This window comes from Siphateles boraxobius, unplaced genomic scaffold (genome assembly GCF_051911475.1).
Source record: "Siphateles boraxobius isolate OS27281-9 unplaced genomic scaffold, OSU_SipBor_1 13, whole genome shotgun sequence".
Lineage (NCBI taxonomy): Eukaryota > Metazoa > Chordata > Actinopteri > Cypriniformes > Leuciscidae > Siphateles > Siphateles boraxobius.
Window position 1 is genome coordinate 12,115,370 of NW_027508733.1, and position 27,986 is coordinate 12,143,355.

Genomic DNA, 27,986 nt, shown 5'->3' on the forward strand with positions numbered 1-27,986 from the left:
ATGCAATTTACCATTAAAATGACTTATTTTCCTTTTTGACAGAAATGGTTTCTATCAACTATCGTGGCTTTAAAAAGAAAGAGCTCCGTAGGATGACATTTCATACTTTTTGGCTGATTTTTTTCTTGAACAATCCCTTTAAGTATACATAAAAAACTCAAACTAATGACCAGATAAGAGGTTATAGATTCATTGACTCACAATACATATCAGTGTCATTTACACAACACTCTCAATATCATTCTTAGTTTTCAAATACATCATGTGAGGTGCTAGGCAGTCCAGATAACATAAAAAAAAGACAGCAGGATTATGATTTTAGGCCAACTTGTGCAATCACAAGCAGAACTTGTGGCGTAAAAAAAAACAAAAAACGATTGACTTACGAAAATCTCTTGTTGTATGAGTTGTTATACTTACCCAATAAAGGTTTTGGAGAACAGATTATGTGACGATAGTAAAAAACAGCAGCTGCAGCTGAAAACACCAGCAGCAGAACAACAATAACTATTCCTGCCACAGCACCTGAAGACAGACCTGGTGCTGTAATGATAAAGAGAGACAGTCAGTAACAAACACTAGAAACATCAGCACTATATAACCTGAGAGAAGATCTGGTAAGTAGATCTTTATGTTAATGATGGTTAATTAATTGCATGTAAACATTAAAATCAAATCAGTGATGGAGATCAAAGTTCATGTTGTCAGTATTAATCACAGATTTATTTACAGGTGTCAGTAATTTAAGACCATTCACATCAAATCATGCCGTTTTAGCAAATGAAAAGGTCTGGGGAAGAAGTTTTGTGATCTGAAAGTTGCAGTATGATGTCATTGAATGTAAATTCCGTATGATTTAAGTCCTTTAATGTCACATCATCTGAATTAATCGCAGACAGCTGATAAACAATCATAACTTCAAAGTCTTGAGTTACTCACCACTGACAGTAACACTGAATTTATTGTATAACGTCTGTTTGCTGCTACTGATCTTCACTGTATAAACTCCAGAGTCTGCTGTTCTTGTGTTTGTGACGTTCAGAGATCCAGTCTGATGATCCAGCTGCAGTCTGTCTCTGAATCTCTCATCAGTATCATTCATTAGGCTCTTGGCCTCTATATCACATTTAGCGATGAGTTTTCTGTCAAACCACCACACTATCAGCTCATCTCCGTGTGTTTCATTAACATCAGTCCGAAGAATGAAAAAGTCTCCCTCCATCACTGACACAGTCTTCATTTCAGCTTCACCAGCATCGATAACAGCATCAGTTGGAGACTCTACAAGAAACAGATTCACAGACAGAGACTGAACACTGTTACTGGCAAAAGTTCAATCTTTGTAGTACTGAGGTATAAAACCAACATCACACATCTGCCATGCTGCTGTTCTGAATATCAGTCATGTGATCACCTGCGACCCACTCACAGCTGTGATGTTGTGAAGAACAACAGCACGACTGTGATATTGTGAAACTAGTCAAGTCAAGTCATCCTCATTTATATAGCGCTTTTAACAATGTAGATTGTTTCAAAGCAGCTTTTTACAGAGATAAACATATAATTTAAGGTAACAGAGATTGGTTTGGTTTTATAGTGGTTCTTGAATAATGTTATTTCCAGCTAAAGTTAGTTTTGATTGATTCACTTCCGTCGAAATGGTCATTTGTTATTAAATTAGGGGAAACTACAATTCTGTAAGATTGTTGAACAGATTATATATAATATTTTCTTTTCTTTTTAATGCCATGTGTGGGAGCTTCTATGGCTATATTCATGGAGAATATATTTTAGCCAATTTTAGTTAATAAATTAATTGATTAGTTAATTAATTTTGTAAAAGGTTTTAGTTCTTAATTTTAATAAACTAAAACTAAATAATATTTATGCTTTTTTTCCTAAAAACCTTAAAGCTACAATATGTAATTTTTTTCGCCGGTAGGGCTTACAATAACAAAGGTGTAGGTTGACGACGCATAAGCAGAATTATGGAACTTGTCATGCCGATTGATCTAATAATGTGAATACATTGATGTTTTTAAGATGACTGTGGTATGAAGCAGGGCGCGATTGCTAATGAGAGACAGATATCAACGCCACACGCGAGTCCCCCGGATATAAAGGAATAAGAACATTTTATTCTACCGAACTACAAGTGCTGAATTACTACTCACACAGGTCAGTTTATTAGACGAATTAAACTTGTGATGTAACACAGTGCTGTCTTACTTAACTCGTTTTGTCCCAAAATCTGCTTGCCATAGTCCATAATGTTTGAACGAAACAACAACAGCGTAAGCGTGCCGCTAGACATAACACAGTTGTCCACGTCTGTCGCCATAGTTACTATTACAGTACAAGCGGAAACCAGGGATAACGCGGATATTACGTCATTGACAGGCGACCAGTGAACATGGACGAGCCATTATTTGTCTGAAATTAAAAATCTTTGGGAACTTTTGGGCTATTGTAAGTACAAAACTGCAGGAAATGTATATACACATACTGTGCAAGTGATTTTTGGATATTTTATTACAAATATCTTACATATTGTACCTTTAAATAAATTTTAACTTGCTTGGTTAAAAACCTTTACAAAAAGTACAGACAGAATAACACAAGTTCCTTAATGCGGTAGAAGCATTACAGTCCAGTAAAATATGTTTATTGGACAGTGGATTTTGGTCCACTGTGGATAGTGTAGAACATTATATAGAAACTGTGTCTATTCCTCGCTTAGTGAGGCCAAACAATAAATCTAGTGTAGGATCTAGCAAAAATCTTATTGTAATTAAACCAGAAAATCTAAATATCAGTGAACAAAAACAATTTCTAAAGCTAGGTCTTCTAAACATTAGATCGCTCACACCTAAGGCGGTTATTGTAAATGAAATGGTCACAGATAATAGTTTCGATGTACTTTGCCTTACTGAAACCTGGCTTAAACCAAATGATTATTTCGGTCTAAATGAGTCTACTCCACCAGGATACTGTTATAAGCATGAGCCCCGTCTGATCGGTCGTGGCGGCGGTGTTGCAACAATCTATAGAGATATTCTTAATGTTACTCAGAAAACAGGTCACAGGTTTAATTCGTTTGAAGTACTTGTGCTAAATGTTACGCTCTTAGATGCAAGAAACAAATCCATATTATCTCTAGCCTTGGCTACCCTATATAGACCTCCAGGGCCCTATGCTGATTTCCTAAAAGAGTTTGCATACTTTCTCTCAGATCTATTGGTCAATGTCGATAAAGCAATAATTGTTGGAGACTTTAACATACACGTAGATAATACAAATGATGCGTTAGGGACTGCGTTTACAGATTTATTAAACTCCTTTGGGGTCACGCAAAACGTCAGTGGTCCCACTCATCGTCTAAATCATACACTAGATTTAATTATATCATATGGAACCAATCCAACTGATATAAATATTATACCGCAAAGTGATGATCTCACTGATCATTACATGGTAACTTGTATAATACGTACTGCTGAAATTTGTCACGTTGCGCCACGTTATAGACCAGGCAGAACAATCCTTCCAACCACTATAGATAGATTCTCAAATAGCTTACCTGATCTATCTCAGCTGCGCAGTGCACCCAAACAAACAGATGAACTAGAGGAAATGACTAGCAGTTTGAGCACCATGTTCTCTAGTACACTAGATATTGTTGCACCAATTAGATTAAAAAAGGTTAGAGAGAAAACTAAAGCACCATGGTACAACAGTGCTACGCATGCAATCAAGAGAGAAACTCGTAACTTAGAGCGTAAATGGAAACAAACTAATTTAGAGGTCTTTAGAATCGCGTGGAAAGACAGTATGTCACGTTATAAAAAGGCTCTAAAAGCAGCCAGGGCTGAGCATCTCCGCAAACTAATAGAAAATAACCAAAATAATCCAAGGTTTTTATTCAACACCGTGGCTAGACTAACAAATAAACAAACATCACCAGAGCAAAATATTCCATTACAATATAGTAGTAATGATTTTATGAATTACTTCAATGAGAAAATAGAAAGCATCCGAAACACAATTGTAAATATACAATCCTCTATGATGTCTTATGATTCAGCCTCAATTATGGCCCCTGTAGAACAACTACACCGCTTTACAACTATAGGACAGGAAGAGCTAAATAAACTTATCATTGCATCTAAACCAACAACATGTTTATTAGATCCAATACCCACTAAACTACTGAAAGAAGTGTTACCTGTAGTCGAAGAGCCTCTTCTTAATATTATTAACTCGTCTTTATTTTTAGGTCATGTTCCAAAAATATTCAAGCTGGCAGTAATAAAACCTCTCATTAAGAAACCGCAATTAGATCCAAATAACTTAGCAAATTACAGACCCATCTCAAATCTTCCATTTATGTCTAAAATACTAGAAAAAATTGTGTCCGCTCAATTGTGCTCTTTCTTGCAAGAAAATGAGATATATGAAAAATTCCAGTCAGGATTCAGACCGCATCATAGCACAGAAACTGCGCTAGTTAAAATTACAAATGATTTACTTTTAGCTTCTGACCAAGGCTGTATCTCAATACTAGTTCTACTCGATCTAAGCGCTGCGTTCGACACTATCGATCATAAAATACTCCTGGATCGACTACAAAACTACACTGGTGTTCAGGGACAGGCATTAAGCTGGTTTAGATCGTACTTATCAGACCGTTATCATTTTGTCTGTTTAAATGGGGAAAAATCAAAGATAACGTCAGTAGACTATGGAGTGCCGCAAGGATCGGTGTTAGGCCCTCTGCTATTCTCAATATATATGCTGCCACTTGGTAATATTATAAGAAAACATGGAATTAATTTCCACTGTTATGCTGATGACACTCAATTATATATCTCATCACGACCAGATGAAAACACTAACTTATCTAAATTGACAGAGTGTCTAAATGATATAAAATGCTGGATGACGTGTAATTTCCTGCTATTAAATTCAGATAAAACGGAGGCATTACTTATTGGTCCAAAAACTACCCACAAAATCCCTTACAATACAACTTTAATTTAGAAGGATGTCCTGTTACTTTATCCACTACAGTAAAAGACCTGGGTGTTATACTAGACCGCAACTTGACTTTCGAAAATCATATTTCATATATTACAAGAACAGCCTTTTTCCACCTTAGAAACATTGCTAAGCTACGCAACATGCTATCTGTTTCTGATGCAGAAAAGTTAGTTCATGCATTCATGACCTCGAGACTAGATTACTGTAATGCTTTATTAGCTGGCTGTCCTGCATCCTCAATCAACAAGCTACAGTTAGTGCAAAATGCAGCTGCTAGAGTTCTTACTAGATCAAGAAAATATGATCATATAACACCTATTTTATCATCTCTACACTGGTTACCTATTAAGTTACGTATCAATTACAAAGTATTCCTACTGACCTATAAAGCCCTAAATGGTTTAGCTCCTGTGTATTTAACAGACCTTCTATCGCCATACAATCCATCGCGCTCTTTAAGATCACTAAATTCGAGGCTTCTGGTCATTCCTAGGATATCTAAGTCCACTAAAGGAGGGAGGGCGTTCTCGCATTTAGCTCCTAAACTCTGGAATAGCTTTCCTGATATTGTTCGAGACTCAGACTCGCTGTCCCAGTTTAAAACTAGATTAAAGACGCATCTCTTTAACCAAGCATTCACTTAATGCTTAACCTTTGATACTGCTGAATCAGTTCGAATGCATTAACATTATGAACATCAGCTATGCTAATTATTTCCCATCTGCCTTTCTGCTGTTATCTCGGGACGCTAGTCCCGAGGTAAATAGCGTTCGTCAGCTCCAGTTTGTATCCAGCCTCTCACGGAGACTTCAGATGCCCCAACGCCTGTGAAGAGACGACTCGACGCCTGTGAAGAGACGACTCAAAGCCGGCGATATGTTATGCCATAAATTAATACTTGATTAACTAACTGTATTTTTCTATGTACATTTCCGAAATGCAATTTCTGTAAAGCTGCTTTGAGACAATGTGTATTGTGAAAAGCGCTATACAAATAAATTTGAATTGAATTGAATTGAATTGGATTTTGACGGGAAATTTTCTCCTGATAGTAAAAACTGATGTGAGACTCTGTAATTGTGTGTAAATGTCTTGATCCCAGTGATTATTAAAATGAAATTCATGTCTTGTCCCAACATCAAGATTTATTTCAGGTAATTTATTGTTTAAGCACTGATCCCATTCTGACTGCCATTTATTTTGGCATATGCATTTATTGTTGGCGTTAGATCTGTGAAATGTATAGAGCATTTTACTGGTTCTGTAGATAATGCTTTTGTAAACAACTAATTCAAAAAATAATGAAAGTATCCTCACCATAGACAGTAACACTGAATGACATAGATGAGGTACCAGAGTTGCTGCTGATCTGTAGTTTATAAAGTCCAGAGTGTTTTATTCTCATGTTCTTGATGGTCAGAGATCCAGTCTGATGATCAATCTGCAGTCTGCCGCTGAATATCTCAGTGTGATGGGGATATGAGCTCTTACTTCCATCAGTATTAGCAATGACTGAACCTGACTCTCCAAACCTCCACTGTATCTCATTAAAGTTCTGTGTTTCAGTAACATCAGTGTTTAGAGTGACAGAATCTCCCTCCATCACTGACACTGTCTTCACTGCTTCAACACCAAACACTCCTGCAGAACACACAGAAACAGTTTCTCAGAGATTAACTCATATACAGTAACATTGCAGCTGATAGTAGTGAACAGATTTAACAGATCATTTAATCTTGTCTTATAAAGAATGAATTATTCAGCTGCGAATGAAGAACAGACAGTCTTCCTGATCGTGACAAACTAATGAGAGAAAACTCATGTTGGTTCATCTACAATCTACAGATGTGCTACATTTACATTTATTCTTTCAGCAGATGCTTTTATACACAGCTAATTAAAATGATAAAGTAAATACATTTAGCTGAGTGAATATGTGCAACTCTGCAAAAATTCAACAGCAATACCTTTAATATTAGTTAGAGCAGGGATGGGGAACGTCGGTCCTGGAGGGCCGCTGTCCTGCAGAGTTTAGCTCCAACCCTGATAAAAACTCACCTGCCTGTAGCCTTAGTGATCCCGAAGACATTAATTAGCTTGTTCAGGTGTGTTTGATTAGGGTTTGAACTAAACTCTGCAGGACAGCGGCCCTCCAGGACCGAATTTCCTCATGCCTGAGTTAGAGGATAGCAAATCTGCAAAAAAAAGTAATTTGAGTCTGATTTGGAGAAACTAGTTAGTGCAAAAAAAAAAATCACAATATTTTATATTGGGTTACACTGTAAAAAGGACATTAAAGAATCTTATAATATTAATATAAGCATGTTTGATGATGATAAACGGATAATTTATCATTTTAAAATGTATCACTTTTTGTACATTTACATTTATTGATTTCATTGTATTCATGCATCATTGTACAAGTTTCTTATTCAATAGTGAAGCAGACATGAATATTTGACATACAAAACATGTGTCACTCAACAAATTAAAAAATACATAACAAAAAAGACCAACAATAAATACTGCTAAAAGAGAACAAAAAAAATAAGTTCAGCAACACAGATAAAACCAACAAGTATATAAAAGTAGGCTACTGTACAGCACAATCTATTCATGCTGCATTGCATGCTGGGTACCTTCACGTATATAAAGTGCATTTAACAGCACTGTAGAAATAAGAGTATGATATTGTTTACAGTATAATTCATGCAGGAATGCTTGCTTTGGTGTTGCCACCCCTTATAGTCCTCATGCCACCCTATAAATAAGTATATAAATTCGCAACTCAAAATACTTCTGTGGGGTCAAAGTAAAAAAGAAAGTAACAGAAATCATACACTTACCGGACAGTAGTAATAAAAACAAAACGGGATTTGAAGTGCTCTTCATACTGTTGAAGATTCCAGCGAAATCTGATTTCGATGGCTATTAATAATCCTCGTCGTGTTATAAACTAACGTTACACCCATAGATATCATATATGATGTCTATGGCTACACCCACCAGACTGACAGTCTTTTTTTCTTCTTCTTCTTCTTCTTCTTCTTCTTCTTCTTTGTAACGGCGGATCGCTAAATCACTGCCCTCTCAGAGAATGTCTAATAACTGTCTGGTTACTTCCGGTTTCTGGACTGGCTGCAGTAGGCTAATCTATATGATGTCTATGGCAGTAGGCTAACCATAGACAGTAACGAGTAGCATCTGCCTGCAAAAACGGAGGCTGCATTTTCAGGACCCCACTTCTAGGACCGCATTTCTAGGACCCGAGGTTTTTAGTGACAACGCCACCTACCGAATTAGAGGACCAGCGAAGATGGATGACATTCAGAGTGTGAGTATCAAATGCGAATCAATTTTTATTTGTTTAACTTTAAAAAACATTTGTGATGCATTTCATTGGAAAGTTAACGTTGCCAACGTGCTGGTGATTTGCTAAACAGTCTTGAATGCATAGCCATCATATATTAGCCTCTAATGCTGGAAAATGAATTGTTAGCACGTTCATTTAACGGAACTGTTGCATGATAAGCCTGTGTTGACTTCTTTACAGCACAATAAACCGTAGCATTTTCGTTCTGAAAGCTTGTTAATTACTCATTGTTTTTCCATTTTAATTCAGTTAAAATAATCTTAATGTTTTCACTGTCACGTGCTCACAGTCACCCTGTTTAACGTTACCCACAATACATGTTATGTGTACGTCTCTTCATTTTGACATGGTTTTATAAAGTTGGTTGAGACATATGACATTTTAATAGTCAGACATATCAGAGAGGCCATTATAATAATTGACTGTTAAAATCCCACGTGTTAGATTGTGTCATTTACTGTATACTGTACTCTATATGAAGTGCTATATCTCTATATGAAGGACACAGCTCAGGGAAGGCAATAGTATGACAAAAGATAAATAAATAAATTGGTTAAGTACTACGCTTAGGCCTAATTTATGTTTATTTATTTATATGAAATTAACTTAAATTTTTTTTTCAAAAAACGCATAACAATCCAAGAAAAGTCCTTTCCTGAACTTTAAATCTTATATATATATGGTCAGGAAAAGTCATGTCAATAATGTTATTTCTATTCAGATTTCTTGCATCTCTCTCTATTATTTTTTTTTTCTCAGTTCAGATGGGCTTTATTGACATGAGTGTTTCTAGAACCTTTGTTCCCACAACATCAAAATCATTTTTTTTCCAAATCTTTGAACAGTATGGAATAATTGTATTATGGGCATTAATTGGTATGAAGATTGAGATAATAGATAATACACTCACCTGAAAATTGCATTTTTAAGTTCACTTATCTGTTCTAAAAATCCGTTCAAAAATGTGATGACGTCACATAATAGCAGAATGCTAGCGTGTTCCGGCCAACAACGACCTAACCTGTAAGAAATCGAAAGGACATAAGTACTCGTTCATTCGACTTTTGGTCTATAATCTATATTGAACTTGCGGAATCAACAATACAATCTATGTTGATTCAACGACAAGCAGGAGAAAGGGATACCTTTAGCCGTCTAGCTCCATAATTCTAATGGAACTGCAACCAAGATGATATATACAACGGGGCTAATAGGAAGTGCCAAGACTCTCCATAGACGGACTCTGGCCAGAGCCTGGATCCTTGGATCCATCTGTATATACTTGAACAAATGTTTGATATACTCACTTAAAAAAGTTGAGTTAAAAACGACCCAACAGCTAACCCAATGGTGGGTTGATATAGCACCGACCTATTGTTGGGTTATTTTAACCCAATAAATTAGGTAACTAGTTTTACCCAATAAATTGGGTTGCAAAAAACGAATCTGTTGGGTTATTTGGCCAAAATGCTTTAATCAACCTATTATTAATATTAATTATAATTACTATTATTGCCATGTAAATAAATAACTCACAACTTAAGTATATTAACAATGCTTTATTTACATTCAATTAGACATTGCATTCAAAAGTTATTGTTGCAATTGTTTTGATGTACTTACCTAAAGATAAGAAATTGTTTCAATAAATAAAATTGAAAAAAAGTAATGCAATTATAAACTGCCTCATAAGGCGACTTGTTGAGGGAACACCTCCAGGCACAGAATATTAATGTTAAAATTAATTTAGAGTTATGTTTTAATTTCTAAGAAACATGGAACACAAAAACACAAATAAACGGTTGTAGTCAAGTCAAGTCACCTTTATTTATATAGCGCTTTTTACAATACAAATTGTTTCAAAGCAGCTTTACAGAGATAACAGGAAAGTAAAGTTGTAATAGTATTGTTAAGTTCAAAATTAAATGTTAAATGTCCCCAACTAAGCAAGCCAAAAGCCAATGGCGAATAAAGGCGAAAAAAGGCTACAGTGGCAAGGAACCAAAACTCCATCAGGTGACAGAATGGAGAAAAAAACCTTGGGAGAACCCAGGCTCAGTCAGGGGGCCAGTCCTCCTTTGACCAACAAACTAACAGTGTATGATTATGATTTAGGCCGCATAATAGGTCAGAAGTCAGATTGGATCAGAACTTTCACAATATTTATCCAGTTCATCTGATTAGTGGTCGGAGTCATCACGCCGGTATGGAGATGGGTTTGTTGAGGTGTCCATGAGGCCTTCACAGTGTTGATGAGGCTGGCACTTCAGGGATGCGTTGTCATCGTGTCCATGTGATGGTCCTTCCTCAGATCTGGATATGAACTTGATCTGGCAGTTTGCGGTAGACCTCGGGATAAACAGAGAGACTAATATTAGCGTAGACGCCATCCTTCTTATGATCTACAAAGTACATCAGGATTTATGGGAAGTGCTCCCGGTTCCGGCTGATCTAAACTATACAGCCTAACATTGAATTATAGCAATCTATAATGTGTTATGAGTATGCTAAGCCAAAGAAATGTGTTTTTAGTCTAGATTTGAACTGACAGACTGTGTCTGCTTCCCAGAACATTTTAGGAAGATTGTTCCAAAGTTTTGGTGCCAAGTAGGAAAAGGATCTACCGCCAGCAGTTGATCTTGATATTCTAGGTATTATCAACTGGCCAGAATTTTGAGATCGCAATAGACATGAAGGACTATAATGGGTTAAGAGCTTGCTCAAGTCCTGGGGAGCAAAGCCATTTAGTGCTTTGTAAGTAATCAGCAATATTTTAAAATGTATACGATGTTTAATAGGGAGCCAATGCAGTGTTGACAGAACCGGGCTAATATGGTCATACTTCCTGGTTCTGGTAAGAACTCTAGCGGCTGCGTTTTGTACTAGCTGTAGTTTGTTTATTAAGCGTGCAGGGCAACCACCCAGTAGAGCATTACAATAATCTAGCCTTGAGGTCATGGACGCATGAACTAATTGTTCCGCATTTGTCAATATGACTTAATTAAGATATATTTTTAAGATGGAAAAATGCGGTTTTACAGACACTAGACACGTGACTTTCAAATGAGAGATTGGTATCAAAGAGCACACCCAGGTTCCTAACTGACGACGAAGACTTAACAGAGCAGCCATCAAGTGTTAAACAGTATTCTAGGATATTGCGTGTGGACGTTTTTTGTCCAATAATTAGAATCTGTGTTTTTTCAGAATTTAGTTGTAGGAAATTACTAGTCATCCAATTTTTTATATCAGCTATGCATTCCGTTAATTTTGTGAATTGGTAAGTTTCGTTGGGTTTTGAGGAAATATAGAGCTGAGTATCATCAGCATAACAGTGAAAACTAATTCCATGTTTCCTAATGATATCTACTAATGGTAGCATGTACAGAGTGAAAAGCAGCGGTCCTAGTACTGAGCCTTGTGGTACGCCAAACTGAACTTCTGACCGATAGAGTGCCGATAGTTATGACGTCACTTTGTAGGACAACTCGGAAGTTAGCGGCGCATGGGTTCCCTCGATCAAAAAGCTATGCATTTTCCCCATAGACTTTTGGAAAATCGCAAAAAATAAGATCTGTGTTCAACAAAGAGTTGTGACCCTTAAAAGTTTTGTCTATCAAGATAATCTTTACAAGTTAATCCAAAATTTTTACATTTTGAAGCCTACATAAAGTTTTAAAAACCACTGAGCAGGCACAATAAAGTTTAAAAAACCACAAGCAGGCTATAACTGGTGGGTTTTATGTCATAGATCAAAACGTGAAAATATTTAGAGTTTTTCTTAGCCACAGACCTTATTTCAGGCGATTTAGCAAAGACCCATTCAAAAAACCCATAGACTTTAGGGCGAGAGAACCGGAAGTGCTAAAATGCTAACTCACTTCCGCGTTTTAACCTACAAAGTGACGTCATAACTTTGGAACTCTATGGAGGAAAGATAGCTGGCAGTGTTTTTAAAGCAACATCTCCAAGAGTGTCTTTACGTAAAACAGAAAGAACAATGGATTAATCTTTAAACAAGTGCATTATATTATAGACAAAATATTATAACTTGACATGAAAGTACAGAGCTGTTGTGCAGGATTTTCTCACCAGAAGAAATGTTAGTCTGAACAGGAAGAAGATCCAAGGCTCTCTTCTCAGTCTTGCAATATGAAAGGATTCGCTGAGATGCATGTCCCCAAATTTCAAAAAGTTTATCTTTGGCATGTGGGTATAAAATACCAAAGTCCTGAGCAATCTAAAAATTAATAAAGAAAAAGAAAAGTTAAAATCACACCAACACCTCATATGTAAGGGATAAAGTAGAGCGAGGCGGTTGTTATAGTGATTACAACCGCGACAGGCTGATTATGACCCCGACGTGAAGCGGAGCTTGAATCAGCCTGAAGGGGTTGTATTCGCTATAACAGCCGCCTCGCATTATCCCGCTTATTACATGGCTACCTACCAAATAAATCAATAATTTGACACAAAAGATTGATTTAAAAAGGAGTTTATTGATTTAAAAACGATTGTATTGCTTCCGCTAAAGAAAATAGTCTGTTCCGTATCTACGGTTAGAATCCTGCGTCCATGGCAACACTCTGTTTTTCATGGCAACGGTGTGTTATACTTAGCAGCGGTCTGTTATCAAGAAATAACAGACCGCATTCTACATTAGAATTCAACCAAGCCATGTAATAAGGTGCAGTAACAATGAAAGTATGGACATCTGGTTATCAATATAAATATATATTATTATATTTTTTATTATTTATATTATATTATAATATAGAGCTTCTGCAATTGCCATGTATTGTGGTAAATGACCTCCATTTAAAATGTCCTTTTACTGCTATGTGTCATTTAAAAAGTAATAAGTTAAAGTTTATTATAAATATCAACTCAATAAAATAAAATCTCAACCAACCGTCATTTTATTTAATGGGCATGTGGCGATCTGAAAAGTGTTATGTAACTCAACTGACTATTGTAATAACTTACTATCTTATTGAGTAGTTATCTTTTATAACTTTTAATCTTTATAGAGTTGTCTAGATAAAACATTTTTTTTAAGGCGGGATTTAAAGCAATGAAAAAAAAGCATGCAATGAATGGCGTCCCGTCCGGCAGCATTTTCTTTAGGTCCGAAAAAAGGACATGTCCGGGAAAAAGAGGACGGATGGTCACCCTAGTTTAACACTTTGTAGTATTTTAAATTCACACTGTAGTTGGGATAGCCCAAGTAAACATTTGCGCTACAATGTAGGCCTTTATATAACACAGCATACCTTCTTCCTGTAAGTGACTGAGACACAGGATGGATGGACCAGGCTTCCGCTACGTCTTGAAGCCGAGCGCGCTGGTTAATATCTGAAAATATTGATAACTTTCCCAAAAAGTATTGAAAAGAACATAGAAAGTTAGGAAGAGTATCACAACTGAGTACTAAGAAATTGGCTGGCTATATGTCCATGTTGGTGTCGTTAGTCGCAGATAGCGGACAAAAAACAGTCATACAGGGGAGATATAAACATACAAATAATTGGCTGAACATTTAGAACGAAAGACTGCAATAATACTATGTACGTCATGTTATAACGAAAAAAATAATAACATAGGCTACAATGTGCATGTAGTGTAATATTAACTCACCCGTGTATCTTCTGTCAGCTGTGGTGGTCAACCGTTGAAATTTGAATTTCAACCTAACGAGCTGCGTTGTTATAGAAACAATAGAGACCAATATTTTTAACCCAGCTATTGGGTACACAAAATAACCCAACGTTTTTTAGAGTGTAGTGTTTGTAACCTATCTTCAAAACTGCATATTTCCACAACCTTTTTGACCCTGCATTTTTCCCATGAAATATACTGGTAAGTCAACTGACACTGAAGGAAACATCCAAGGTGGTGTTATCTGCTGTTTCTTCTTCTTTTTTTTTTTCTTTTTTTTTTTTTTTGGTGGTTGGCAAACAGCTTTTAGGTGCATTACCGCTATCTTGTGAATAGGATTGTGGGTCTGAATTCTACATTGCTAAATTGAGTAATCCTGTTGTTTTCAAGTAATAAAAAATATACATCTAAAACATTGTTCCCCAGAATTTCTTTGCAATATATCGGTAACAGGGACGTGCACAGGAATTATGAGGGGCAGTTGCTCTGACCTGAAAAAAGGGCTTCCTGTACATTCAGTTGTGCTTCTTGCTCGTATTCAGTTCTGATGGTAGGCTACGGGCAACTACGCATGATTTGAGGTATGATTGTGTAAAGGGAACAGGAATTCCGGTAGGGAACAGAATCGACTGCTAAACCCAGGGCCGATCCTGAACTCCCCCTGGGGCCCTAAGCAAAAGGGGCCCTCTACCTGACCTGTGACGCCGTGAGCTATGTAAACCATTTGCCATTGCCACACAATCACACCTGACACTTCAGTGCTCCCAATACAATCCTCCCTCCTTGAAACAAAACAGTCAAAGAATAAGTACAACAATATAGAACAGAATGAGGTTCAAACAAACAATATTTATTGAATAGAGTATTTTCTATAGAATGTTAACATAACAAGTGAATATTAACGTAAACATAAATAAGAAGAAAATAATAAATTATAACCCTGAGCTTTGGCTTTTGGGATTAACTTTGGTTCTCTCTACAGCCTGGGTATTTTCGGCATCAGTATGATTTTTATTTATTTATTATTATGCATGTTGAAGCAATTCTTGATTTATGGTTATTATTTACCGAGGGATGTGCATCCATATTGACCAGTATGTCCAGCTAATCAACATTTTAAATTCAATATAGCCTATAAATCAATAGTCAATCAATGTCAAATTGTCAATACATTGCTTTCTATCTTGCATAATTAGTGCAGTTGTTTAGAGTTTTTAACTACACTGAGACTAGATAATCAGTTTCTTGTTTTATAAATGTGACTTTGATTGGGAGTGCCATCATTCACGTGCATGTATTGTACAGTATGTCTGGTCTCCACATATTTCTGCTTGAAAAATGCGAGTTTCATTTCGTGCACGCGCATATGAACGCACAATAACACACGCGACGCGGTTATGTTTTCCGAGCTGCAGTAAACAAACACCGTTGCACTTTGTCGTTTATCAAAAACAAACGTAATAATTTGTCAGGCACTTTTGTCAGGCACAAAGTGATGCAAGAGATGCACTGCCTGCCCAGCTAGGTTAGCAAGACCGAAAAACATCAAACTTTGCTGACATCAAACTTAGAGAGGAGAGAACACAAGTTTACCTGATTGTTGTTCCCGCAATTCACTCTCATGGGTTTTTTCTTCTTCATCTTTTCGTGACCAGAAGGATAGTTTCGCTTCATTTTGTCATGGATGTTGTACACATTAATTGACACGCTATGACACGAGATGGAGGCGGGGCCTTAAGTAATTTGTGGGGTCTTACGCACCGGTCGCGTGCAGCGCTGCAGCCACGTAAACAGTTTGCCCTTCCCTTACTGACTTTCACTTTCGGTGCACGAATGGAAGTGAATGAGGCTTTGCGATTTAAAAAAAAATAAATAAAAAATGTATCTAGGCCTATGTGAAATTCTGCAGCCATTGTACGATTTTTTTTTTTTTTTTTTTTCTCGGAAGGGCAACTTGAGTCGAGAAGGGCATATGGGCAGTTGCCCGGGCAACCTGAGCAACCCCTGTGCACGTCCCTGATCGGTTACATTCAGTTTTATCTTTACTTCCGCTAACTATAAGTGTTTGTCGTTCCTGATTGTATTTAGGACAATGTTCTATAACATGTTCTATGGTTTCTTGATTACCACACTCACACCATCAGCATGTTTTCTCATTAGAGCAAATGTGCTGTTCAATCCTGTGTGTCCATTCCTCATTCCTGAGACAATATCCTCCTCCTGCTTTCTTCTACTGGTATTCCCGCTCCATCCAACATTCTTTAGAATTTTATATAGATGTCTATCTGTGCTTTCATTGTCCCATACATATTTCCATATACCCTTATTTTTGGTTTTAATCATACTTTTAATTTCTGCTTTACTATATTGTAGCTACTTGAATATTAATGTTGTTGTCTTGCTTTTTTATATGCTTAGCATATTTATCTGCAACTTCCTTCCCCATTACTCCTAGGCTGGGACACAACCCAACATGACGACCCCTGACTTTATCAATATATTGACTAAATGCATTATATCATAAACAATATCTTGCCTGGATTCATTGTGCAGATTCTTTATACTTATTAAAGCTGAACTTGAGTCAGACCATATCACTACACCTTTCAATTCATATTCCTCCACCCACAATAGAGCCAACCATAGGATTTAACTCAGCTGTATACACAGCAAGATCATCACTAATTCTATTAGCCTTCATCAGTTTTAACTCAGGGATTGCATATGCCACCCCTACTCTCTTGTTTATTTTTGATGCATCTGTATATACCTGAATATTATTTCCTTCTTCTTCAGTTGTTTATATGGCGGATGGTAAACCAACCATAAGGTGTGCAACCTGCTGAAATGGAGTATGCAGCACAACTTAGTTGAACACACACACACGCACGCACGCGCACACACACACGCACGCACACAAACACACGCACATCATATTTACCTAAAAAATCTGAATAATTCCTCACGAATTCTATAATTTGTTCCTTCTCCTATTATTACCTTGAGTGAATAACTGCTTACACCCCTTTCCTTTAGTGACTGAACTAACTTTAACCGTTCTCTATTGTATGTTGCACATTCCAGCAATATATGATTTACTGTTTCTGGGTATCCACATTTATCACAAGTTTCATGTTTCCCTATTTTATATAAACTTTGATTTAGTATTGTAAGTCCAATAAGTAATCTTTTCAGTATCACATCTTTTTTAACAGTTGTTGTTTCCACCCCCACATATCTTTGTATAGGCTGACTATACTGATAACTTCCTCAAATTTCATAGTCCCATATCCTCTGCAGCCTCTTTTTCACTTCAGATCCCATCAACCCCTTCATTTCCTCTTTAATGCTCTGTATCCCTTAACAACTCCTTCGCCAGTTTATCAGCTTCCTCGTTCCCCTTTACTCCGACATGGGCTGGAAGGACTGGAACCCTCAAAAAAACTCACCCTTAAACCATATCATTTCTGTAAAGTTTCACATAAAATATTTTGTCTTTGCTAAGGATGTTCCACTTGCTAAACTTTCCAGAGCTGATTGTGATTCTGTACATCTGCTGTTTGCGTAAACCAAAGACTTAAATTTCAGTTTTTTAAATATAAAAACCCAAGGTAAAAAAGAAAAGAAAAAAAGATGAGAGTTTGCATTTGATTCCGCCTGTTGCAGTATTGCATTTTAATGGGACTGAATCCAAAATAAGTTAATTTTGTTGATCTTTAATGTGAGGTGAAACAAAAGAAGAGGGTGAATAAATGTTGACAGAATTTTCATTTTTTGGTGAACTATGCCTTTAATGAAAATATTGTGCATCCACACTATAGATTTTATGAAGCTGCTGCTAAAGTGCTACATAATTGGTTAGTTATACATAAACATTCAAATATGAAAAAGAAAGAAAGCCAAAAAAAATTAGTTTGCATAAAACTGATATGGCAGAAAGTGTTGTATTTTTATCCCGCTGTAACCTCTAGATCCTTCTAAAACATACCCATAATCTGCTGCAATAAAATATTGCACTTACCTTTAGATTGAAGATGTAAGATGTCGATCCAGGGTCCTCAGCGGTGCCTCTAACCAGTTCAATTCTGGATTCGAGTGCACTGGGTGTTTGCCAAAATTATTATCATTACAAAAAAACTCAAAACAAAAATATTGATAGGGGGAAATTACTCTTAGACTTGTTTAAAAAGTTTTACGAATCACCACAACATGATTTCGTTTTATTTAAAAAAATTCAGAATAATACAAAGAGAAAGGCAAAAATAACATAAACATGTAAAAGTCTCAACCGAATTGCGGCCCTGAAAAAACCTCTCCAAGGCTTTTTATACTAACCCTGTTCTAGGCCGCCTCTTAACTATGGGCTGTCATTATAGTACAGCTAATTCCATATAAGGCAAAGATTTTGAATTATCCTAGTCCTTTGTTAACATGCTTGCAGAAGCACATATTCAAAATATCTATTTCCTTTTCACAGCTATTTAATGCAGCACATACACAAAAGCTTTATTTGGTAAGTTTTTGTATCGCAGCCCTTTTGACCTGTCTCTAGTTTCACACACATTTTCTATGTCTGAGGCAAACAAAGTTCACAGTTCCCTTTAAAATGGGGCTCTAACAACCTAAATATGTTGTGTCCACATACACCCACACACATAACACTTCTAACAATGACCCTTAAGTTCATAGGTCAAGCTCACATTATGCTTTAAGTAATTCAAGCTTGTCCTGCAAATTCAACACCCATTTTAGCAGTCTATTTCATTTCCAACCATAAAACTGTTTACAATGTGTATTATTTTCCTATTTAATCATTCGTCTCGTCTTATAATTTGTATTAACAGCTGTGCACGATGAATCAGTCCGTTTGGAGGAAGTTGAGCCTTAGTGGAAGATCTTCACCAGTGCCTTTCTCTCCTTCTGCTCCGTCTTGGGAGTTCTCTTTGCGTTGTCCCTCCGGAGGTGTATAACTATAAAATTGTCCATAAAAATCTCAACCTTGTCTGTGACATTAAAGGGTAACTAAACCCCTGGTCAGAGCCTGACTCCACCCACTGGCAATATTTGAAAAATCATGGAAAAGTGGGCAGAGCGCAGCGGAGACGCACCTGAGACGCATCTGTCTGTATGGAACTTGCCTATGTCACCAACAACCCCTTACGTCACGAACCACCCCAAACATCCAATAGGAAAATTCAACTGCAGTAGCCACCGTTCAACCTGAAGAGGGCAGCACTCAGACGTTTTTAAACCATATATTGTAGAATTAAAACACTTTACACACAAATGTCAAAAAAGTTACTCGAATCAATGAACAGTACTAATAAAGCCCCATTCTTACAGATCATTAACTAAAAAAAGTTGGTTTAGGGTTTAGTTACCCTTTAAATATTTCTGGGTCATCTCCATCCGTTATATTCATGCAGATAGTCATTAATATATACCATTTCTGGGGGTTTATCAGAAGAAGAAGATTTATCAGAAGAATTCATAATCATTTGTTCTCCATTTCCAATATTATCAAGATTGTCTTTGCAATGTTATTTCTCTTATCGTGCCTTACTGAAGACGAAACATTTGCAAGTTGAATGTTGTAATTTCGGCAGTATTTCTACAAAAAGTGTGTATGCGATGATATGTGAAGTGTGTATAACTTGTACAAGAGAATGTGGGTACGTAACACTTTATTTTACAGTGTCCTTGTTACATATATTATATGTATTTACCATAGTAATAACAGTAAAGTATGCATTTACACCCAAATAACCCTCAACCAAAAACTAATCCTACCCTAACCCTATAGTAAATACATGTTAATTAATATTACTCAGTACTTAAATATATAATTACGCTGTAACAACAACACCTTATAATAAAGTGTAACCAGAATGTGTCAAATCTGAGGTCAAAATTGGCCAAGTTCACATCATATCATACCATATATGCCTTTGCCATGTGTTTTTATGATTAGTAATGACTGTTTTTGATAAGTTTGTGTTGAAATTATGTAATAAAATATAATTATTTAGGCCCTACATTTCTTGAAACATCAGCTGTGCCAACTTTTTTTGCATGAGCAGTATCAGGTAAAATGGGCCAGTCAAACTGCAAAGAAAAATAGTAATTTATCCTCAATTTTAATTTTAAAACACAATTGCTTATACAGCCACATAACATTTAAACTGCATTTAACAAACATATTCATATGTGCTATTAAAAAATATATATATTTTGGGTGCAAACCCACATATTCAAATGTGCAATTAAAAAAGGTCAATTTTGGAACAGCATAGATTAGTGAACTGTGTGTGTCTGTGTGTACATGTGCCTTTGTTTACGTTGCGGGGACCAAATGCCCCCACAAGGGTAGTAAAACCTGAGATCACCTACATTGTGTGGATCAGCCAGCAGTCCCCACGAGGGAAATTGTTTAATAAATGTACAAAACTTTGAATTCTCAAACTGTAAAAATGCAGAAAGTTTTCTGTGATGGGCAGGTTTAGGGGTAAGATTAGTTTAAGGGGACAGAATATACAGTTTGTACAGTATAAAAACCTTTATGCCTATGGAGAGTCCCCACAAAGATAGCGAACCAGACATGTGTGACACACACACACACACACATTTGTGTCCTCACAAATCACAAAAACAAACACACACGTACACACACACACATACACACACACGTAATACACAACCAAAAACACATGTCTGAGGGTTAGGGTTAGTGGGCAGATGACACAGATGATGGCCCATTTTACCTCATGGTTAAGGTAAATAGGGCCACCAAGAAAAACATCACTTTTTCAAAAAATATGTTCATATATCAAACTAACAACATTATTTCTGATTGATACCATCAAGACAGATGTGACGATCTCCTAAGTTACCCCTGGTTGCGGTGTATGCCCCTGTGTTTGTTTGGTTTATATTCTTTCTATAAATGTTTGTTTCTCATTGTTTGGTAACTTTTTCTAGTCTGAGGTGCACATTAGACTGATAAAATACACCAAGAGATTTATTTCTTTATTTTCTTTATTTGTAATTTACTTAAATTATTAGTTTTATCCTCATTTGCAAAACTAAACTTCTGGGTACACTGTCAGAAAAAAAAGTACAAAACAGTACCTTTTAGGGTACAAGTGGCCGTCACTGGGGTGGTACCCTGAGGGGTACCTTTAATGTGAGGTACAAAATTTTACATCATAACTTTGTACCATTTTTGAGGCAATTTTGTACCCCAAGGTACAATTGTGCATAATTAAAGCACAAAATAGTATCTTATTAAAAGGATCCCCTGGATATGCCCCAATGACAATAGTTTTAATTGTATGATGCACAAAAAATATTTTTAAGAAACTGGCTTTGATATGCAGATTTTACAGATTCAATTTTATTTATTAAACTTCTTTTACAAAGAGAATTACTTACAGGTTGCGAGTCAAGACAATTAATTGTTCATCACACATACAATTCATCAGATATTACTCAACTACTTTCAAAAGGTACAAAAATGGACCTTTCACATCTAAACCTAAAATATTGTACATTTATAAGCTATTTTGGGTACATAATTGTACCCTAGGGACCTATTGTGGACCTTTAAAGGTACAGTTATATATTTTGTACCCCTAAGAACAAAATTGTACCTGCACAGTACCTTTTTTTCTGACAGTGTACATGTCTGCAGCATGGTTTCCGGGGGTGGGTGTTTGACAGGAAGTGTGGCCTTCCTGTTCCTCATTTTATGCCATCCCAAAGAATTCTGGGTAGTGTAGGCATAGTCCATTTCTCAATGTGAGCAGGGGGTTATTGTTTCATGTTTTATTGTGTTTATGTTCATAGTATGTAGAAATGTATTTGTTTATTATTTGTATTACTTTCCTTGTATAATTGAGGTTAATGTATTTTGGATATTATTTTCATTTCAGTGTAGTTATGTGTGTGAATATATCATCTAAATTCCTTATTGTCAAATGGTCGACCCTTTCAGTGTAAAGGAAGGTATTCCTGTCTGTTAAGGCAGTTCTGGTGAGGGACCTCCGTGAGGAGGGTCACCTTCAGTGTTTTTTGTTTCTGTTATTTTTGATTTGATATAATTTTTTGGAAGTCAATAAAGATTTCATTGACTGCAAGCAGTGTCTCCTGCCTTTGCTCTGGTCATGTCTTTTTTTATAAAGTTATCATCCTTATAATAATTTAGTTAGATTTGGTATGCCAGGCTACTTACCATGCAGCTTTCTGGTGTAGTCTTGATTTGAATGATTCCCCCGCCCAACATATCAACCATAAACTAATCAAATCACCTGTTACTTGTCAAGCACAGTTATGACAACAGTTTGAAATCATTTGCAGTCATTGGCTCTAAATTCCAGAGGGGCTGGGACACCAGAACCTTAAATGGCCCATTTTACCTGATATCACCCCTAATGCACATACACATATTAATAAGCCCTACACTGGCAGGGGAAGTCAAGTCATAGGGGAAGTCAAACCAATCTTAAAATATCTCATGGAGGACCAACAATCTGCAGTAGTTTAGACTTCCTTTCTATAAGTCACGTGAGAAGGCGTACAGACTCTGAAAGGAGAAGCAGAGGTGTTTATTCACACTGAGCACTTCAGATCAGTAAGACATCTCTCTCATCTTCAGATCATCTGACGGTAGAATCAAGTCTTTCGTGATTTGAAACTGTTCTGACGTTCAAACTGCTGAAGAAAATGATTCACCTGATTTTCCTCCATTTGTGCTTGTGGTGTTTAGTTGGTAAGTTATACTTGTTTTATTGTGCACAGTTTACTATTTAAATAATAGTGAGAATATGTTATAAATTATGATGACTGTAAATCAATCAATCTGATTCATAACTCACGCAAAATAAATCTTTACCTATATTTTACTTGTTTGAAAATGTGAACTTATTTCAATTATGCATTTCAATCAAATTAGTTTGAAGCAATCATTTCTGTTTGTTCTGCAGGTGTTTTTGGCGTTGCAGATGAAGTGAAGTCAGTGATGGAGGGAGAATCTGTCATTCTACAGCCTAATTTTACTAACATACAGGAAGATGATCAGATTAGTTGGAATTTTGGACATAAAGACATTCTCATTGCTCAAATCAATAAACAGAACAATGTACCGACATATTATAATGGTAGTGCTGATGGAAGATTCAGAGGTCGACTGAAACTGGATCAGACTGGATCTCTGACCATCACAAACACCATAACCACAGACTCTGGACTTTATCAAGTCAAAACAACCAGATCAGAGACACCACTCAACATATTCAATCTTATTGTCTGTGGTGAGTATACCAGCTGGATTATTCAATATATACCCAGACAGCAACATAGTGTCGGCTCACGGCCCAGATCCGGCCCACATCTGGTACGCGTTGAATTCACAAGTACCAGATGTGGGCCGGATCTGGGCAGACAATTTTGCTGTCTGGGTTATTCACCTTTTAACACGTAAAACAAGGTCAAAATTAGTCTCATAATGAAATTAGTGGTTTTGTGATGACAGAATAATTTGTGCACATTTTCTGCGCAATTTTACAACATTTATTTCTTTAAGAATTTAATTTAAATTAAATTAAATGAAACATAATCTGCTCTTTGCATCATATATATGAACTATACCCAGGCACCAACATAATTTTGGCCCAGATCCGGCCCACATCTGGTACGCTGTGAATTAACATGTACCTGATGTGGGTCGGATCTGGGTCGACACTATGTTGCTGTCTGGGTAAATATAGCTATCTGAATCAAACTCACTAAGACTGTTGACAGATTATTTTTGGGCCTAAACATATATGTGGTTGAAATGAAGTCTCTCCTTAAATACACTGTCATGTTTTGACAAACTCAGTTGTCACTAGATTGCAATAGGATCTTCATTTCCATAAAGTTAAACTTTTCACGACTTACTCTCTGTCCTATTTATATTGTGCCTAACAGTTTTTGAAAAAGTGAGCAGGTTTCACCAAGCTTACACTGAGAGCATCCAAAAGCATCCATCAACTTTATGCTAATTATTTGCAGAAAACGTATGACGTTTGTCATGAGCATTTAAAAATGCAGATATTTTTCGATTTTCCTCTGGTTTTGGTTCATAAATCATATTCTATACAAACTGGACGAATTGCAGTTGTTGGACGAATTGCAGATATATGCTAAATATTGCTGTTTGGTTGTAATTTATGGAGCCCCTAAACTTGGAACATGGTTATGGAAAAAACATTAGATGGGAGGGAAAATTATGTCAATGCTTTTATCAATTATATGTCATAACTTTTCGAGTTTTTTGCACATTTTCTTGGAGGTGCGCAAACGTTTTGTGAGGGAGCGCAAAATTTCTTGCAGGGAAATGCAAAACCTTTGCAAGAGAATACAAAAGCATTAAAATTTAATGTTTCTTCCAATGTCATATTTTTTCCATCACCATGTCCATTTAGGTATTCCGTAGTAATTAAACCGTCTGTGATCATATATGTTTTTTTTTCACACTGTCTTTACATTGGTCATTAAAAAAAAACAAGACACCTTTACAATTAATTGTGTGTATATATGACGATATTGGACCTGTGCTGAAAAAATCCCAATCAATCTACCAGCACCATCAGCTACAAGAACTTCTGGATATTAGTGAACTTTGTCGGCCATGTTCAGGTACACAATGATCTTCTGAGCTGATCTATGGTCATTTATACCAGGCTCAGTCTGGGGGCCAGACAGTTCTCCTCTAGCCAAGGCACGAACATGTGTCATTATGATTCAGGCTGCATCATAGAATTCAGAATTCAGATCGGGATCTATCATTCAAAATATTAATTCATCACACCAGTGGAGCCAAAGCTGGCCATAGGGTCTGTTGTAGGGGAATATACAGTTAAAGACCCAAGGACCAGATATGATGAGTGAAGACACAGAGTCAGAAGTGCAGTCAATTGAAGACATTTTCAACACAAGATAGTTTGTAGTCAGTCAGTCAGAAGTCAGCTTCAAGACTCACAAGGAGTTTGTAGGCCGCTCTCCATACATTCACATTTCTACAACAATTAAACCTTAGACCTACGTCGTTGCTTCAGGTTGAAGGGTTCTAATTGGCTAAGAAATAGATAAACATAGAAATTGTCCACACATGGACTGAAATGCAGGTGCATATCCACATTGATTATCAGGCCGACCGTGGGTTAGATCTATGTTTCAACACATGTTGTGTGCCTTTCTCAAAAACATGGAGAGCACATTCCATTAAACTGACATGTAATTCTATAACTACATAAATCTGATAAGCTTAAAGAAGTCGTTCAAATTGTTTAATATGTAGAAGGAAAAATATTGATTAATACCTTGATTATGTTCACTTATTACATATACATTGAAGCCGCAGTGAATTCCAGAATCCACTCCTTCACTGTATAGAGGACTTGTTATGTCGACGAGGCCCTCACAGGGAATTCTCTAGACAGGATCTCTTGTTTTTGGTCGTGTCTAGGCGCTGGTCCACCATCTGATCTGGATATGGACTGGATACTGCCGACTACAGTAACCTCGGGATAGACAGAGAGACTAATATCAGCGTGGATGCCATTCTTCTTTAGATGTAACAAGTTCAATGGGTGTTATGGGAAGTGTTCACGGTTCCGGTTGATCTAACTTATGCAGCCTAACAATCTTTTTACAAATGGGCATTACAGAAATCTGATAATGTGCTACGTGTATGCCAGTGTTAACAGAACCGGGCTAATATGGTCATACTTCCTGGTACTAGTCAGAGTTCTAGCTGCTGTGTTTTGGACCAGCTGGAGTTTGTTTATTAAGCATGTGGGGCAACCACCCATTAGAGCATTACACTAATCTAGACTTGAAGTCAAGAATGCATGAACAAACTTTTCTGAATTTGCCATTGAGAGCATATTATCAAAACTTTTTTTATAATATGATATATTTTTAAGATGGAAAAATTTGGTTTTACAAAGAGGTGTAAAGTCCAGGTTCAGAAAGTAAAAGTCCTCCTCAGTATTTTGTTCCAATCACCTGGATTTGCTAATTAGCACAGTTTTTCAGCCAGCAGAACTAATTAGTGAAATGGGTGAGTTCATGGGTGAAAATAAACATATGGCAGGACTTTTACTTTCTGACCCCTAGACTTTACACCTCTGGGTTTACAGATGCTAAAAATGTGGCTTTTAAATGACTGATTGGTATCAAATAATAATAAAATAAAAAAATCTCTCTTACCGAATTCTAGAGACACAGTGTTTTCCAAACATGAATTATATCTCTGTTTTTCTAATGTTGCTCATTTCTTCTGTCTTAAGGAAGTCGCTGTTGTAGTTTCAATGATGCTGTGATCCGATCAGCTCTCTCATCTCTGGTGGGCGTGGCTGTGATGGTGGTTCTGGTTTATGAATTATGAACAAGAAATCTTCCATGGAAGAAGACTGTGCAGAACGCAGCAACAAACACTGATCAACCAGATGAAGATGTCCTTGAATCTCTGGTGCCATTACATCACGAGAACTCCTTTGATTAAATATCATTTCAAAGATTCTTTCTTTTTATCAAAAGTAAACTCATTCAAGCTCATTCAATGCTATAGGTAAAAAGTTTAAAAACCGAATTAAAAAGTGCAGTAAATGGTAAACCTATTTGTGCTGCAAACCAGTGTGTTTATGATTACAATAACAAATTAAAATAATATGGTAAGAAATAGCCTACCAGGATATCTGACTGTTTTTCTACAGCTAAAATAACTAAGCAGAAGTAATTGCACCCACTCTTACATTAAAATATAAGGTGGATAGCACATTTCAAAATACAATTCGTCCTAAAGCATCTTTATAAAGAAATCCAACTGACTATTAATAATGACTTTATTAGAGTATAAAATAATCTATTGGTATTTACGTTCTCATGTATCACTCACAGTGATCTTATTCTTCAAACATTTGTTTTATACCACCATTAATGATTAGTTTTATTAGTTTAGCTAAACTGATTTGTGTACTTTTTAATAGTATAGGTAAGAATGTTATAGGCTATGTTATGGTTAATGTTTTTTGTCCTGTTTTCAAATTGTCATGCTGTTTGTTTCACACTCTTAAATCTCTCCATGTGTGGTGATGTTTTAATGTAAACAGACAGACATTAAAGGGTGCAAAGCACATAACTGTGACTGTATTCATTTCACTTCTACCGATTGCAGGTGCTTATATGTCGTGTCTCAGCAAGTAGATTAATACCGCATTTAGCTTAATGTTAACTATCAATTAAAGGGACAGTTCACCCAAAAATTAAACTTCTGTCATTAATTATGCACCCTCATGTAGTTCCCAGAAAGGTAGTAAAGACATTGTTAAAATAGTCCATGTGACTCCATTGGTTGTAACTTAATGTTATGTAGCAACCCCAAAAATAATGACTTCATTCAACAATCTCTTCTCTTCCATGTCATTATCCTACCTTGTAGACGTAGTGTAAACAGTGCAGTGCTTCCAGGTTCTACGTCAGAACATCGGCTCACTATTGGCCAGCCCCTGTGTCAGCATCACACGCATGTGTCGTAGTGCTCAAGTGACTAGCGTCGGCCAATGAGTCTGCATACTTGCGTAGAACCCAGAGAGCTGCAGTGTATACACTACGTCAATACAGAAGTATAGGTAATGACGATAATGACGTAGAAGAAAAGACATTGTTGAAAGTTGCAATGACGTTGCTGTCAATAGCTTGTTTGCATATGACGTCACGTCACTGCGTTGCCATGGCGCGAAATGCAGATGGAGGGCAGGAAGTGATTTGCTATATTTAGGAAGCACGTCTATAACAAACTCAAAATGACTATGTTTTGCGTCATTTAAGGTTGCTCAAATCGATCAAACTGAGAAACCACGAAGAGTTTTTA

General features: G+C 36.5%; 3 protein-coding genes and 1 long non-coding RNA gene across 7 annotated transcripts in view; 3 read left to right on the forward strand and 1 right to left on the reverse strand.

Annotated features, from left to right (window-relative positions):
- LOC143735405 (uncharacterized) overlaps positions 1 to 8,258 on the reverse strand; it is a 77,916-nt gene extending 69,658 nt beyond the window's left edge. Inside the window, exons 1-5 of one of the 4 annotated variants that reach the window (XM_077225521.1) lie at positions 8,038 to 8,081; positions 7,887 to 8,003; positions 6,358 to 6,681; positions 940 to 1,281; positions 421 to 543 (exon numbers count right to left, since the gene is read on the reverse strand). In XM_077225521.1, coding sequence (XP_077081636.1) covers positions 421 to 543; positions 940 to 1,281; positions 6,358 to 6,681; positions 7,887 to 7,932 — 835 coding nt within the window. In that variant the 5' untranslated portion in view covers positions 7,933 to 8,003; positions 8,038 to 8,081. Of the gene's footprint in view, positions 1 to 420; positions 544 to 939; positions 1,282 to 6,357; positions 6,682 to 7,886 lie in introns of all 4 variants that reach the window. The other 3 variants (XM_077225523.1, XR_013203167.1, XM_077225524.1) reach the window with 3 other exon arrangements.
- The window catches only part of LOC143735469 (uncharacterized), a 204,678-nt gene that overhangs the window by 149,667 nt on the left and 27,025 nt on the right, over positions 1 to 27,986 (forward strand). The window lies entirely within an intron of this gene.
- LOC143735512 (uncharacterized) lies at positions 8,250 to 22,206 on the forward strand. Its single transcript, XR_013203203.1, has 2 exons — positions 8,250 to 8,374; positions 18,916 to 22,206. It is a non-coding gene; the product is annotated as an uncharacterized LOC143735512 (long non-coding RNA).
- Positions 22,660 to 27,251, forward strand: LOC143735492 (uncharacterized). The gene is made up of 3 exons (XM_077225695.1): positions 22,660 to 22,838; positions 23,053 to 23,379; positions 26,404 to 27,251. The coding sequence occupies exons 1-3, from the start codon at positions 22,793 to 22,795 to the stop codon at positions 26,499 to 26,501; spliced, it is 471 nt and encodes a 156-aa protein (XP_077081810.1). The 5' UTR covers positions 22,660 to 22,792; the 3' UTR covers positions 26,502 to 27,251.

What these genes read in the sequence shown, in the direction of transcription:
- LOC143735492 (XM_077225695.1), top strand. Translation starts at nt 22,793, where the DNA reads ATGATTCACCTGATTTTCCTCCATTTGTGCTTGTGGTGTTTAGTTG. An exon ending in GTGCTTGTGGTGTTTAGTTG is followed by an intron (nt 22,839 to 23,052) that starts GTAAGTTATACT and finishes TTTGTTCTGCAG; the next exon opens with GTGTTTTTGGCGTTGCAGAT. An exon ending in ATTCAATCTTATTGTCTGTG is followed by an intron (nt 23,380 to 26,403) that starts GTGAGTATACCA and finishes TTCTGTCTTAAG; the next exon opens with GAAGTCGCTGTTGTAGTTTC.